The 12,184-nt window shown below is 51.6% G+C and overlaps 1 protein-coding gene across 2 annotated transcripts in view; it reads left to right on the top strand.

The window, feature by feature from the left end:
- HIVEP3 (HIVEP zinc finger 3) overlaps positions 1 to 12,184 on the top strand; it is a 304,641-nt gene that overhangs the window by 270,699 nt on the left and 21,758 nt on the right. For both annotated transcript variants that reach the window (XM_030964573.1, XM_030964574.1), the window contains one exon: positions 9,515 to 9,690. In XM_030964573.1, the coding sequence (XP_030820433.1) occupies positions 9,515 to 9,690 (176 nt within the window). The remainder of the gene's footprint in view (positions 1 to 9,514; positions 9,691 to 12,184) is intronic.

The following is a 12,184-nucleotide window of genomic DNA, read 5'->3' as shown; positions in this document are numbered from 1 at the left end:
GGAGTTTGGGTTTAGTTTGGGTCCAGTTTTGGTTTTGGGGCTCTACAGGAGCTGGATGGGGAGTTTGGGTTTAGTTTAGGTTTTGGAGCTCTGCAGGAGTTTGGGTTCAGTTTGGGTTTTGGGGTTCTGCAGGAGCTGCATGGGGTTCTGCAGGAGTTTGGGTTTAATTTGGGGTTTTGGAGCTCTGCAGGAGTTTGGGTTAATTTTTGATTTTGGGGTTCTGCAGGAGCTGGATGGGGAGTTTGAGTTTAGTTTGAGTATGGGAGCTCTTCAGGGGCTGGGTGAGGAGTTTGGGTTAATTTGGGCTTTGGGGCCCTGCAGGAGTTTAGACTTAGTTTGGGGTTTGGGCCTCTGCAGGAGTTTGGGTTTAGTTTGGGTTCTGGGACTCTGCAGGAGCTGGGTGAGGAGTTTGGGTTCACGTTGGGGTTTGGGGCTCTGCAGGAGTTTTGGTTTCATTTGGGTTCCAAGGCTCTGCAGGGCTTGGGAGAGGAGTTTGGGCTTGGTTTGAATTTTGGGGCTCTGCAGGGGCTGGGTGAGGAGTTTGGGTTCACTTTGGGTTTCGGGGCTCTGCAGGAGTTTGGGTTGAGTTTGGGGTTTTGGGGCCCTGCAGGAGTTTGGGTTTCATTTGGGTTTCGAGGCTCTGCAGGGCCTGGGTGAAGAGTTTGGGTTTAGTTTGGATTTTGGGGCCCTGCAAGAGTTTGGGTCAGTTTGGGTTCCGGGGCTCTGCAGGAGCTGGGTGAGGAGTTTGGGTTTAGTTTGGGATTTGGAGCTCTGCACGAGTTTGAGTTCACTTTGGGTTTTGGGGCCCTGCAGAAGTTTGGGTTTTGTTTGGGTTTTGGGGTCCTACAGGAGTTTGGGTTTAGTTTGGAGTTTGGGGCTCCATCGGATGGGATGCCATCGTGTGGCATCATCTGGGGACAGGGACACTCAGCCCAGCCCTCAGACAGAGGCTGGGGAAGCTCCTGCATTGCCTGTCTGCTCCTAAAATTGGATTTAATGGGGGAAGCCCAGCAGGGACTAATTAGTGCGTGCACACAATGAGTGCAGCCCCGCATTTCTTGACGCTCTGGTGGCTGAGGCTGAGCCCCTGGCAGGGACAGCACGCTCACCCTGCACTGAAATCCTCTCACCTTGCTCTGCACTGCCATTTCTCCTTCCTGCTCCCCTCTGACTGCATTGGGGCCAGGTTTGCAGTCTGGGGCTCTGTGGGGCTGCCGGTGTTTGTGGGGTTTGTGCTCGTGCAGTGGTTTGCAGTGCCAATTAAATGATTTCAGCGTGGATATGACAATTACATGATTTCAGCAGAGAGGACAGAGCAGCCCTAATGAGCAGAGCTGTAATTCCACCTCTGAGAGAGCAGAAGGTGCCACAACCCCAAACTGAGCCGGTCCTCCACTCAGGCATGACGCTGAGGAGGAGCATGGAACTGGTTTTGCTTTCTTTTCTGTTTTTGCAGCTTTCCATCCACACCCAGCCCTTGCGGGCTCTGCTTGGGTTCATTGCACTCAGGGCCCCTCCCGGACACCCCACACCCCTGCAGGGGCAGCCCCAGGGTGAGGGATCAGGATCAGGGATCAGGAAAATGGTGAGGGATCAGGAACAGGATCAGGAACAGGATCAGGGATCAGGAACAGGGGGAGGGATCAGGAACAGAATCAGGGATCAGGAACAGAATCAGGGATCAGGAATGGGATCAGGGATCAGATACAGGATCAGGGATCAGGAACAGGATCAGGGATCAGGCACCGGGTGAGGGATCAGGAACAGGATCAGGAACAGGATCAGGGATCAGGAACAGGATCAGGGATCAGGAACAGAATCAGGGATCAGGGACAGGATCAGGGATCAGGCACAGGGTGAGGGATCAGGAACAGGATCAGGGATCAGGAACAGGATCAGGGATCAGGGACAGGATCACCCCTTTACCCCTTGGCTGGGCTCCTGATGGTGACAGTCACCCCTCACCCCGTGGTGTGTCCCCAATGGTGACAGTCACTCCTCCACCCTGTGTCTGTGTCCCTGATAGTGACAGTCACCCCTTCACTGTGTGGAAGTGTCCCCAATGGTGACAGTCACCCCTCCACCCCTTGTCCATGTCCCCAATGGTGACAGTCACCTCTTCACTGTGTGGCTGTGTCCCCAATGGTGACAGTCACCCCTTCACCCTGTCAGTGTGTCCCTGATGGTGACAGTCACCCCTTAATCCCATGGGGTGTCCCCAATGGTGACAGTCACCCCCTCACCCCGTGGGGTGTCCCTGGTGCCGGGGCTCCCCCAGCTCCCTCCTCCCCTGCAGTTTCCCACAGGCTCTGGCTGTGAGGATCCTTTATTCCAGCCAGGCAAACGCAGATTTTGTGCCAGCTCCTCCCAGGCCCATCCCCAGCTTTGTTGTGCTGCTCTGGACGTGCCTGGTTTGTCTGGGTGCAATATCCCTGTCTGGAAAATCGGGATTCTGGAGGGTTCATGGTGCTTTTAGAGAGCTGGAAATGCCATTGTCTGACAGGAATCCCTCTGCTCGCCCTGCTGGAGCTTGGCACCAGCCAAGGAACATCTCAGGGTGAGTGTCTGGCCTTGAGGCCACACCAGTGTGTGACATCCTCAGCCCCAGGGATTCCATGGGAAAACTGAGGAATTCTGCTGCACACTCAGCTTCAGAGTGGTCATCTTGTACCAGGCAGCTGTGAGGGAGGCAATTAATGATCAGTAATTAGTGGCACTGTGGGAGTTACACATTTATCCATGATCTGGCAAATTTTGCAGCAGACATAAAGCAGAAATGAGATCAGTTAATCCCAGAGCAGCCTGTCAGGAATTTCCCAAAGATTCAGCCAAGCCAGATGAGTAGGCAGCCTGGTGACAGATGAAATGTGCCATCAACAAACCCAAAATGTGACACCAAAGGCAAAAACTCCGGAGCTGGACTCGGTTCACTTGCCAGGGAACCAAACCCAGCAGCTTGGGACAGGGATCAGATATCCCAGATATCCCATTCCTCTTCCTGTGCGCCCAAAATCCAAAAAGCAAACAAGGGATTTGACCAAATGTCAAAACCAGCCGAGGAAATGCTTCTTCAGTTGCTGTGAAAGCCTCCAGGGGTGTTCTTTGAGACAGCGTCGAGCTTCAAATCATGAAAATTCACAGAACTGAGGCTAATTTTTAAAATTTTAATAATGAAAATGTAACCACTGTGCCCAGGCTGTGACCAGCAAGGTCACATCAGCAAAGCCTTCGCAGGGCAAGGTAAAATCCTGGTGGAATTAAAAAAAAAAACCTTGAAAAAGGAAGCAAGGAGGGAAGGAGTGATTCAGCCCAGCCATGAGCAATGAGTCCCCCAGAAACCTGCTCTGCTTCCCTGCCTGCCAACCACCAAACTTCCTTCCCCCTTGGCTGTCCGAGGGTTTATCCCGTGGTTTCCAGCCACATGGAGATTTTGGATGTGCCTCACAGCACTGAGGGGAAGAAAATAAAAAGAAGTGTTTGTGGCTAAAAATGACAGTCAGGAATTTGTGAGAGCTGATCCTGAGAACTGAAGCTCCTCCAGGCTGTGAGGCAGTGAATGCTGCACGGGGTTGGGTTTCAGCTGGAGGGAAGGAGCTGAGACAGAGCCTCCTCCAGGTTTGTGTTTTCCCATTGTTGGGTTTCCTGTGTTCCTGACAGAGATTTTGACCCCCATTCTGGGGCTGTCAGCTCTCTGGTGCTCAGGGTTGGGGTGCTGTTCACAGGGGTCCCAGGACGAGGGAAGAGATGAGAATCTTGACTCCATGTTTCAGATTTATTATTTTATGATATATATTATATTAAAAGAAAATGATATATTAAAACTCTACTAAAAGAATAGAAGGAAGGATTTCATCAGAAGGCTAGCAAAGAAAAGGAATGGAATGATAATAAAATCTTGTGACTGCTCACAGCCTTGACACAGGTGGCTGTCATTGGTCATCAAGTGAAAACAATTTCACATGCTGGGTAAACAATTCTCCAAATCACATTCCAAAGCAGCAAAACATGGGGAAGCTGAAGCTTCTCAGCTTCTCAGGAGAAAAGATCCTGGCAAAGGGATTTTTTATAAAATACGTCTGTGACACAGGGTGACACCAGCCCTGCCGAGGCTGTGCCAGCTCCTCCTGCTCTGACAGGGGTTTGCAGTGCTGGCCCCAGATCTGCCAGCAGGAAACACCAAAGAACCTTTCAAAAATGCACCCAAGAGCTGGATTTTGATTTCTGTGTGTGTGTGTTTGAAAGGATTGCTCCCTAAATCAGTGCCTGGGCTCGTGATGGCCATTAACCCCTGCATTCCCAATCATTACAGCCTGGAGGGGAGTGTGGCTCTGCAGGGCTGGGAGCTGCTAAGGATGGGATTACGATGGGCTGGGATAAGGATGGGATTAGGATGGGATTAGGATGGGCTGGTGTAGAGATCTTTAGCTTGTCAGAGTGACCCCAAGAAAACTTCGAAAGTCTCTTTTCCCAGCCCGGTGCTTGAAGAAGCTGTCAGAGCTCTTCATTTCTCGATCTCAAGGTTGTTTATTGTTTCTTATCTATAAAATTCTTTCTCCTGTCCTGCCGAGGTCCATCCAGCAGGACAGTTCCAGGCACTCTGCCTGCCCCCAGGGCAGTGTTATGTCTTTATACTAAAAACTACGTGTACAATGTTTACAATAACTTCCCAATACCTATCACCTATGTTAGACAGTGAGCTTCTACTTAAACCAATCCAAAAGTGCCAACATCACAGCAGGAGATGGAGGCCAAGAAGAAGAAGAAGGAGAAAGGCTGGACACACCCAGTTCCCTCCATCTTGTCTCCTGAACCCCCATACAAAAAACCCCAAAATCTACTTTTCCATCCTGTGATAACTTCACTATTATTCTACCTAAACTGTTGTGGCTTGCTGATCTTCATACAAGGTTGGTAATTTGCTCCACGGGTCACAATCAAACCCACAGGTGTTTTGGGCTCTGTGCCAGGGTCTCTGAGTCCCCTGGCAGGGGTCCTGGCCATCCTGGACAGCCAGAGGGATGTTCTGGGTCCTGACAGGCTGGGATAAGGATGGGATAAGGATGGGATTAGGAATTGCTCAGGGCTCTGAAGAGAAGCCCACATTGCTGCCACAAACCCACAAACCCAGCTGTGGGTATCCCCAGGATCTGCTTGCAGAAAACCTCGTGGAGCAGGGAAGTTCCTGTGGCAGGGCAAATCCTCACATGGAGTGAGCTGTTGTTGTCCTGTTTTTTCAAGTTTTTCTGATGTTCACATTCTTGTAACGAACTTTCTCACACACTTTCTGTAAATAACTCATTGTTTTACATTCTTTTATGGAGGAAATTTGAAGGACTGCTAGTTTGTCCAGTGTCATTGGAGAGGTGGCACTGTCACCCTCCAATCCACTGTCACTTTGGAAATCTATAATCTATAATATATTATACATATATACATATATACACACTATATAATATATATAAAATCTATAAAATATAATATATATAAAATCTATAATCTATAATCCATAATCTATAATATATAATGCATTATATATGTTATATATTATATATTATGTAATATATAATACATAATATATAATATATAATATATAATGTATAATATATAATATATTATATATAGTGTATATATTATATATCATATGTAATCTCTTATCTGAGCTATAAATCTTGGAGTCAGGAATTAAACTTCCCTCTTTTTTACCTTGGGAGAGCTGCGTGTCCATGCTGGTTATTTCGTGCCCTGTAGTGACAAGCTGTGCCTGATTTATCTTTCTGATGCAAATCAGATGGGCACAGGAGCAGGGAAATGGGATCACACTGAAGGAATTACATCCATAAATCTATTGCAGCCCTCAGAGCAGGCAGATGGCATCTGCAGAGCCTCCTCTGGGTTGTGGCACTGTCACCTCCTGCTGTCTTCTTCCCCTTTGGTTTGGTGTTCCTTTGAGAGGAATTTGCTTTTCCTCTCTCTCTCCCCTCTCCCTGCCTGTTTTTCACGTGGATTCAGGGAGCTGTGGGGGAATATCTGTGCTGAAGCTGGCAGGGTGTCAGCTGAAGTGCAATGCCTGATTCCAGATTCAGTCACGTGGCTGCTTTAATGCAGCCTGGTGGCTTTAATGAGCCACACAAACATTTCCATGGGAGGCTGGAATGAAGGGCAGCGCAGGTCCAAGGCTGATAAAGGAGCAGTTCCAGGTTTGGAATGGGAAGGGACACATGAACATTTCCATGGGAGGCTGGAATGAAGGGCAGCGCAGGTCCAAGGCTGATAAAGGAGCAGTTCCAGGTTTGGAATGGCCAGGTGGCTCCCAGCACACTGGCAGGCAGCAGAAAGGCAGAGGAGGAAGCCTGCAGTACAAACCTGAACAGAAACAAATCAGGATTCCTGATTCCTTTTGCTCCTTCTGCTACTTTAACACTGCCTGAACAAAGAAGGGACAGGAACCATCCCTAAAAACCTGAGCCCTGGAATTCTTTAGGGCTAAATGGAGATAACTGGGCATACTGGGATGGAGACTAGGGCACTGTGGGAGCTCTCCAGACACCAGCTCAGTCCCCTCTGGCCAGATAATGAGAGCTTTGTGATGATGGGTTTTGATGTTGGGGTTTTTTAGGGGTTTTTTGGGAGGTTTGGATGGTTGGGAATGGCAGGATGGGGTGGCATTGCTGTGACTTCAGTCCCAGCACATAAAATGAAGTATTTGGGCCACCAGGCGACCCTGGTGATGATCCAGAGAGCTCCTGCTGATGCTCAAGGACAGAAACACAAACTCTTGGACACCAAAGCCTGGTTTGGGCTACTGGTGCAGACTGGGGCTGTCTGAACACCCAGCTTTCTTCTCTTTCCTCTAAGCTGTGTCCAAAACTGAACCTGTGATCTCACCCCTGAACTCAGGAGCAGCTCAATCCCCTCTGAGCATCTCAGGAGCAGCTCAGTCACCTCTGAGCACCTCAGGAGCAGCTCATGCTCCTCTGAGCACCTCAGGAGCAGCTCAATCCCCTCTGAGCATCTCAGCAGCAGCTCAATCCCCTCTGAGCACCTCAGGACTAGCTCAGTCACCTCTGAGCACCTCAGGAGCAGCTCAATCACCTCTGAGCACCTCAGGAGCAGCTCATGCTCCTCTGAGCACCTCAGCAGCAGCTCAATCCCCTCTGAGCCCCTCAGGAGCAGCTCAGTTACCTCTGAGCACCTCAGGAGCAGCTCAGTCACCTCTGAGCCCCTCAGGAACAGCTCAGTTACCTCTGAGCACCTCAGGAGCAGCTCATGCTCCTCTGAGCCCCTCAGGAGCAGCTCAATCCCCTCTGAGCCCCTCAGGAGCAGCTCATGCTCCTCTGAGCACCTCAGGAGCAGCTCATGCTCCTCTGAGCACCTCCCACAGCTCTGAGCAGAGCCAAGGGGCTCAGCCAGGACTGGGGGGGTTCAGTCCCAGCTCAGTGCCTGCAGCTAGCAGGATCAGCCTGAATTTCAGCTCCCCCAAACGCCCCCATGGAGCTGGAGCTGCCTGGGCTCTTCCTGAGGGAAGGGAACAAAGTGTGGGGGAGGCCCAGGGGTCCCTACAGTGGCACTCACCCACTTCCAACCCCACCCTACAGGCAGCTGGGAGGGGTTTCCATGGGTGCCTCCTGTGCAGCCCGTGCCATTCCCATCCTCTCAGTTCTGGGCTGGTCTTTGTGTGGTTTTTAAACTCAGTTTTAAATGAGCCTTGTTTTTCTACATTAGGAATACATAAGTTTTAGTATTTATTATATATTCACTTACTAAAGTGCTCAATCTATTGCAGTGCAGCTGTTTCTGTTCAAGTTTCTCCTCAGCCTGGCTGCTGTTTTCTCACCCTTCTGGTTTGGAATAGGCTTCACTGGGAAGACACTGAAATCTGACTGATGGTGTTGGATGCCTTTGGATCTCCTATTAAGAGGCTTTAGACAGCCTGATTTTTCCAGGGTGGATGTTTGGAGATTTCTGAAGACCAGACTTAATTCCTCCTGGGTAGAAAAATGACTTGCAAGAAGTGCCATGCTTCAAAAATTTGGCCTCTTTAAGATCTGAGGGGAGCAATTTGGTGTTACCTTATTCTTCTTGTGCCGCAAGTGCAGGAAATTGCAGCCTTCATTCGCTGAGCAGCAGGAGGCTGGAAGATTTGTCTCAGTCTTATAAGGGTTGTTCAACCCCCCCATCCTGCAGCCTTCCCCGTGCACAAATGCCTGGACAGAAAATCAAATCTGTAATGGGAAGGAAGGATGACCAATCTCATTCTCTTGGGTAAACCTAAATCGTGCTCCTGTGCCAAAGATAAAAGAGCCTGGAGTCTGCAGTGTTTGCATTTAGTGGTAGCACAATTTATTTATTAGAAGAAAGGATGTTTTCTTTTCCTTGTGTCCATTCTGGGTGTCTCATTCAGGCCGTGCAGGGCTCGCAGGGGGGTTTGTGGCATTGGTGGCATCTCAGGTGGCAGCCTGGAGGGTGGGAGGTGTGCCCCGGGAGCTTTGGCTGGGATGAGTTGTCCCAGCACCTGCAGAGGCAGCCTGGGCATGTTTGAAATGGCAGGGACTGAGAGGCAGCTGGGCTGGGCTGGGACAAACCCTGTGCAGCCTGGCCTGGGCCAAACCCTGTGCAGCCTGGCCTGGGCCAAACTCTGTCCAGCCTGGCCTGGGCCAAACTCTGTCCAGCCTGGCCTGGGATAAACTCTGTCCAGCCTGGCCTGGGATAAACTCTGTCCAGCCTGGCCTGCGATAAACTCTGTCCAGCCTGGCCTGGGATAAGCCCTGCCCAGACAGGCCTGCAATAAACTCTGTCCAGCCTGGCCTGGGATAAACTCTGTCCATCCTGCTCTGGGCCAAACTGCATCCAGCCTGGCCCAGGCCAAACCCTGTCCAGCCTGCCCTGGGACAAACCCTGTCCAGCCTGGCCTGGGATAAACTGTCCAGCTTGGCCCAGGACAAACTGTCCAGCCTGGCCTGGGCCAAACTCTGTCCAGCCTGGCCTGGGCTAAACCCTGTCCGGCCTAGCCTGCCCTGGGCCAAACCCTGTCCATCCTGCCCTGGGATAAACTCTGCCCAGCCTGGCCTGGGCTAAACCCTGTCCGGCCTAGCCTGCCCTGGGCCAAACCCTGTCCATCCTGCCCTGGGATAAACTCTGCCCAGCCTGGCCTGGGACAAACTGTCCAGCCTGGCCTGGGTGTCTCAGTTGGTGGTTGAGGATGGGGCACAGCAGCACAGTGGGGTGTCCCCGTGTCCCAGCTCAGCTCTGGGCTCCTGGTGCTCACAGAGCAGCAGATTCAGGACATGAGACCATCCTGGACGTGTCTGGAAGCACCTGGGCACGAGCTTTGGGTGCTAATTCACATTTAGCCTAATTACCCAGAGCTACCAAACAGCAACCAAGACCTGTGTTGCCAATAACACTCTGAACTAACCCAGCAAAGTTGTGACTTCTTCTGTTGAGGTGGGAATCTTCTTTTTTTTTTTTTCTTTTTATTTTTTTTCCCCTTTATCACGCCACCTGTTGCTCATAGGTACAAATCAAACGAAGAGTATGTGTATGTGCGAGGCCGTGGAAGAGGGAAGTATGTTTGTGAGGAGTGTGGAATTCGCTGCAAGAAACCCAGCATGCTGAAGAAACACATTCGCACGCACACAGACGTCAGGCCGTACGTCTGCAAGTACTGTAACTTTGCTTTTAAAACCAAAGGTAAGCCACAGCCAGCTGCCAGCTCCTCTGCTTAGGGTGCTGGCACTGCCAGCCTGCTGGGGGCACCCACAAAGGGCAAGGGAAGGCATTGCCAGGGGCTGGCAAAGCCCCCCAGTTGGAGGGAGGGGGATGAGGGAGTTGGAAATTGGTTGGTGTTTCCAGAAGAGCAGCCCTGCCATCCTCCTTGTGCTTCTCCAAGGGAAAAGTCCTGAAATGCAGCTTCTCTGGCAGGGCTTTCTGAACAAAACCAGCCCAGGAGCTCCAGGCTGAGCGCCTGGATCCAGGCTCTGGGGGGCTTCTCCTGCTGCTGCTCTCCAGGTCTGCCCATCCTCATCCTCTGCAGTTGCATGTGGCTTCCACATTCTCTGTATCACATCAATGGACCTTTCCCCTAAAGGTTTTCATCCCAGGACATCGAGCCATCAATGCCACCAGGTGTGCTCTGCCATGGCCTCAGCGAGGGTGTCAGGGAGAGCAGGCAGGACCCTGCAAACCAAAGGCAAAATAAAACTTCATTCCATGAGAAAAGGGGAATGGGACTTTCCAAATGGGCCAGAGGTGCCTTTAACTTCTTGTAGGGGTCTGGCACTGTGGGTTGGACAAAGCTCTGGTGGCAGCAAGTCTTGGGACAAGGCAGCAGCAAGTTTGGGGCTCGGGTTGTTGGTTACATCTGGACAGAGCTCACGGAGCTTTTGGACAATGCTTTTGGGCACATTTAGGGGTTTTGGGAGCTGTCTGTCTTGGTTTGGAAAGCCAGGTGTCTGCTAGGGAAGGCAGGAGCCTCCCCTGAAATGGAGAATGTAAACCCTCCCCCTCTGAATTGCTATAAATTTTAAATTAAGGGGCTCTCAGGCAAAAATATGGGAGCCGGAAATAACAGTTCTTTAATAGGGAAGAAAATAAAAGGATAAAATAAACACTGCAGAGAACTAAACCAACACTGGCAGAGTCAGAACCCAAGCTGACACCCTGTGGGTCAGGGTGCTGGCAGCAGTCCCATTGGAATTGTGGCTCAGCCCTCCTGCAGTGCCAGGGGTGGTTCTGCTGGAGCAGGGATCCTGGAGAAAGGTGCAGTCTCTGCCTCTGGAGATCCAGGGGAAGAGGCAGCTGCTGTTCCTCTGGGCAATCCAGTGCAGAAGCCGTGCTGGTGTTCCAGAATCTCCAGATTCTATCCGGGTAGGAATGCTTGGCTCCTCCCTCTGGGCTCCCATCTCCCAATGGGATGCTGTAGTTCTTATCATCCATGCAGGGACATTCAATGGCTGTTATCAGCAGGTGTCCCCTCCCGAGGGAGGTGTGATTGTGGTCACTCAGAGAGAGAGATAAGGCAAACTGCCCACTTGACAAAAGATAATCTGCCCTACAGATGGTAATAGAACACATCTTGCATTGCAATCTGGAACACTGTCCCATGCAGGAGCTGGACTGGGTGATCCCTGTGGGTCCCTCCCAGCTCAGGATGTCCCAAAACACCCGTTGTCTGTGGCTCCATCAGTCTCAGAGGGTGACACAGCTGGGAGGGCTCAGTGCCCTGGAGGAGCCGGTGTCACCCAGGCAGTGGCACAGCGTGGCTGTGTGAGTGGCACAGTGTGCTGTGTGGCACCTGGGCTGGCCAGAGGGACAGAGCGGGACAAGGAAGTGACTCAGGGGGGCAGTGCCTGGAGCTGGTGGCTTTGCTGGGAAGGCTGGCGGGGATTTCTGGGTGCCAACGTGCGGGGGGTCACTGGCACTGGGGCAGAAGGGGAAGTGACACCGGGTTTGAGGCCAGATTCTCATGCTGCACATCCCAGCGCCGATTCTTCCTCTCCCTCCCATCCTGGAGCTGTTTCTGATTCATTTCCTTTCTCGTCCCCTCTTGCTTTGACTTCGTTCGAGGTTTCCCTTGGGGAGCTGAGCCCGCTCAGCCTCTCCCATCACCTCACCTCACTCGCACCATGCTTCTGAAGGGCTTTTGCCCAGGGTGATGGCATCAAACCATCCTCTCCACCGCCTCTCTGGCTGCTTTGCTCTTCATCTCTGCTCCCTTGAGGGCCACGATCTGTCAGCCCTGGCTGCACATGGCAAACAGACCCTTCCCTTCTTCTGCTTGGCATGGCCAAGGGAGCATGGAAATGCTTCCTTCCTTCCTTCCTTCCTTCCTTCCTTCCTTCCATGGAACAAAAATCATCCACACTCTGCTGGGGTTTCAGTGGCAAAGCACCTGTTTGCCTGTGGGGGCATGGAATGGGCAGAACTCCCCTGGATCGGGGGATTTATGGAGAAATGGTTGGGATTTATGGCTGCATGGTGGTGACTTGGAATTGCATGAGAATGGTTCTTGGCTGGGAGGGTGAAGGGCAGAGCCTGGGGTGTACTCAGAGTGCCCAAAAATGGGAGAAAAGCTCTTTGGGGGGCACAAGGAGATCTGGAAGAGTTGGGAGGGTGAAGGGCAGAGCCTGGGGCATGCTCAGAGTGCCCAAAAATGGGAGAAAAGCTCTTTGGGGGGCACAGGGAG

Source organism: Camarhynchus parvulus, chromosome 23 (assembly GCF_901933205.1).
Source record: "Camarhynchus parvulus chromosome 23, STF_HiC, whole genome shotgun sequence".
NCBI classification, from domain to species: Eukaryota; Metazoa; Chordata; class Aves; order Passeriformes; family Thraupidae; genus Camarhynchus; species Camarhynchus parvulus.
The sequence above is the reverse complement of the archived record's forward strand: the minus strand, read 5'-3'. Positions and strand labels throughout refer to the sequence as shown.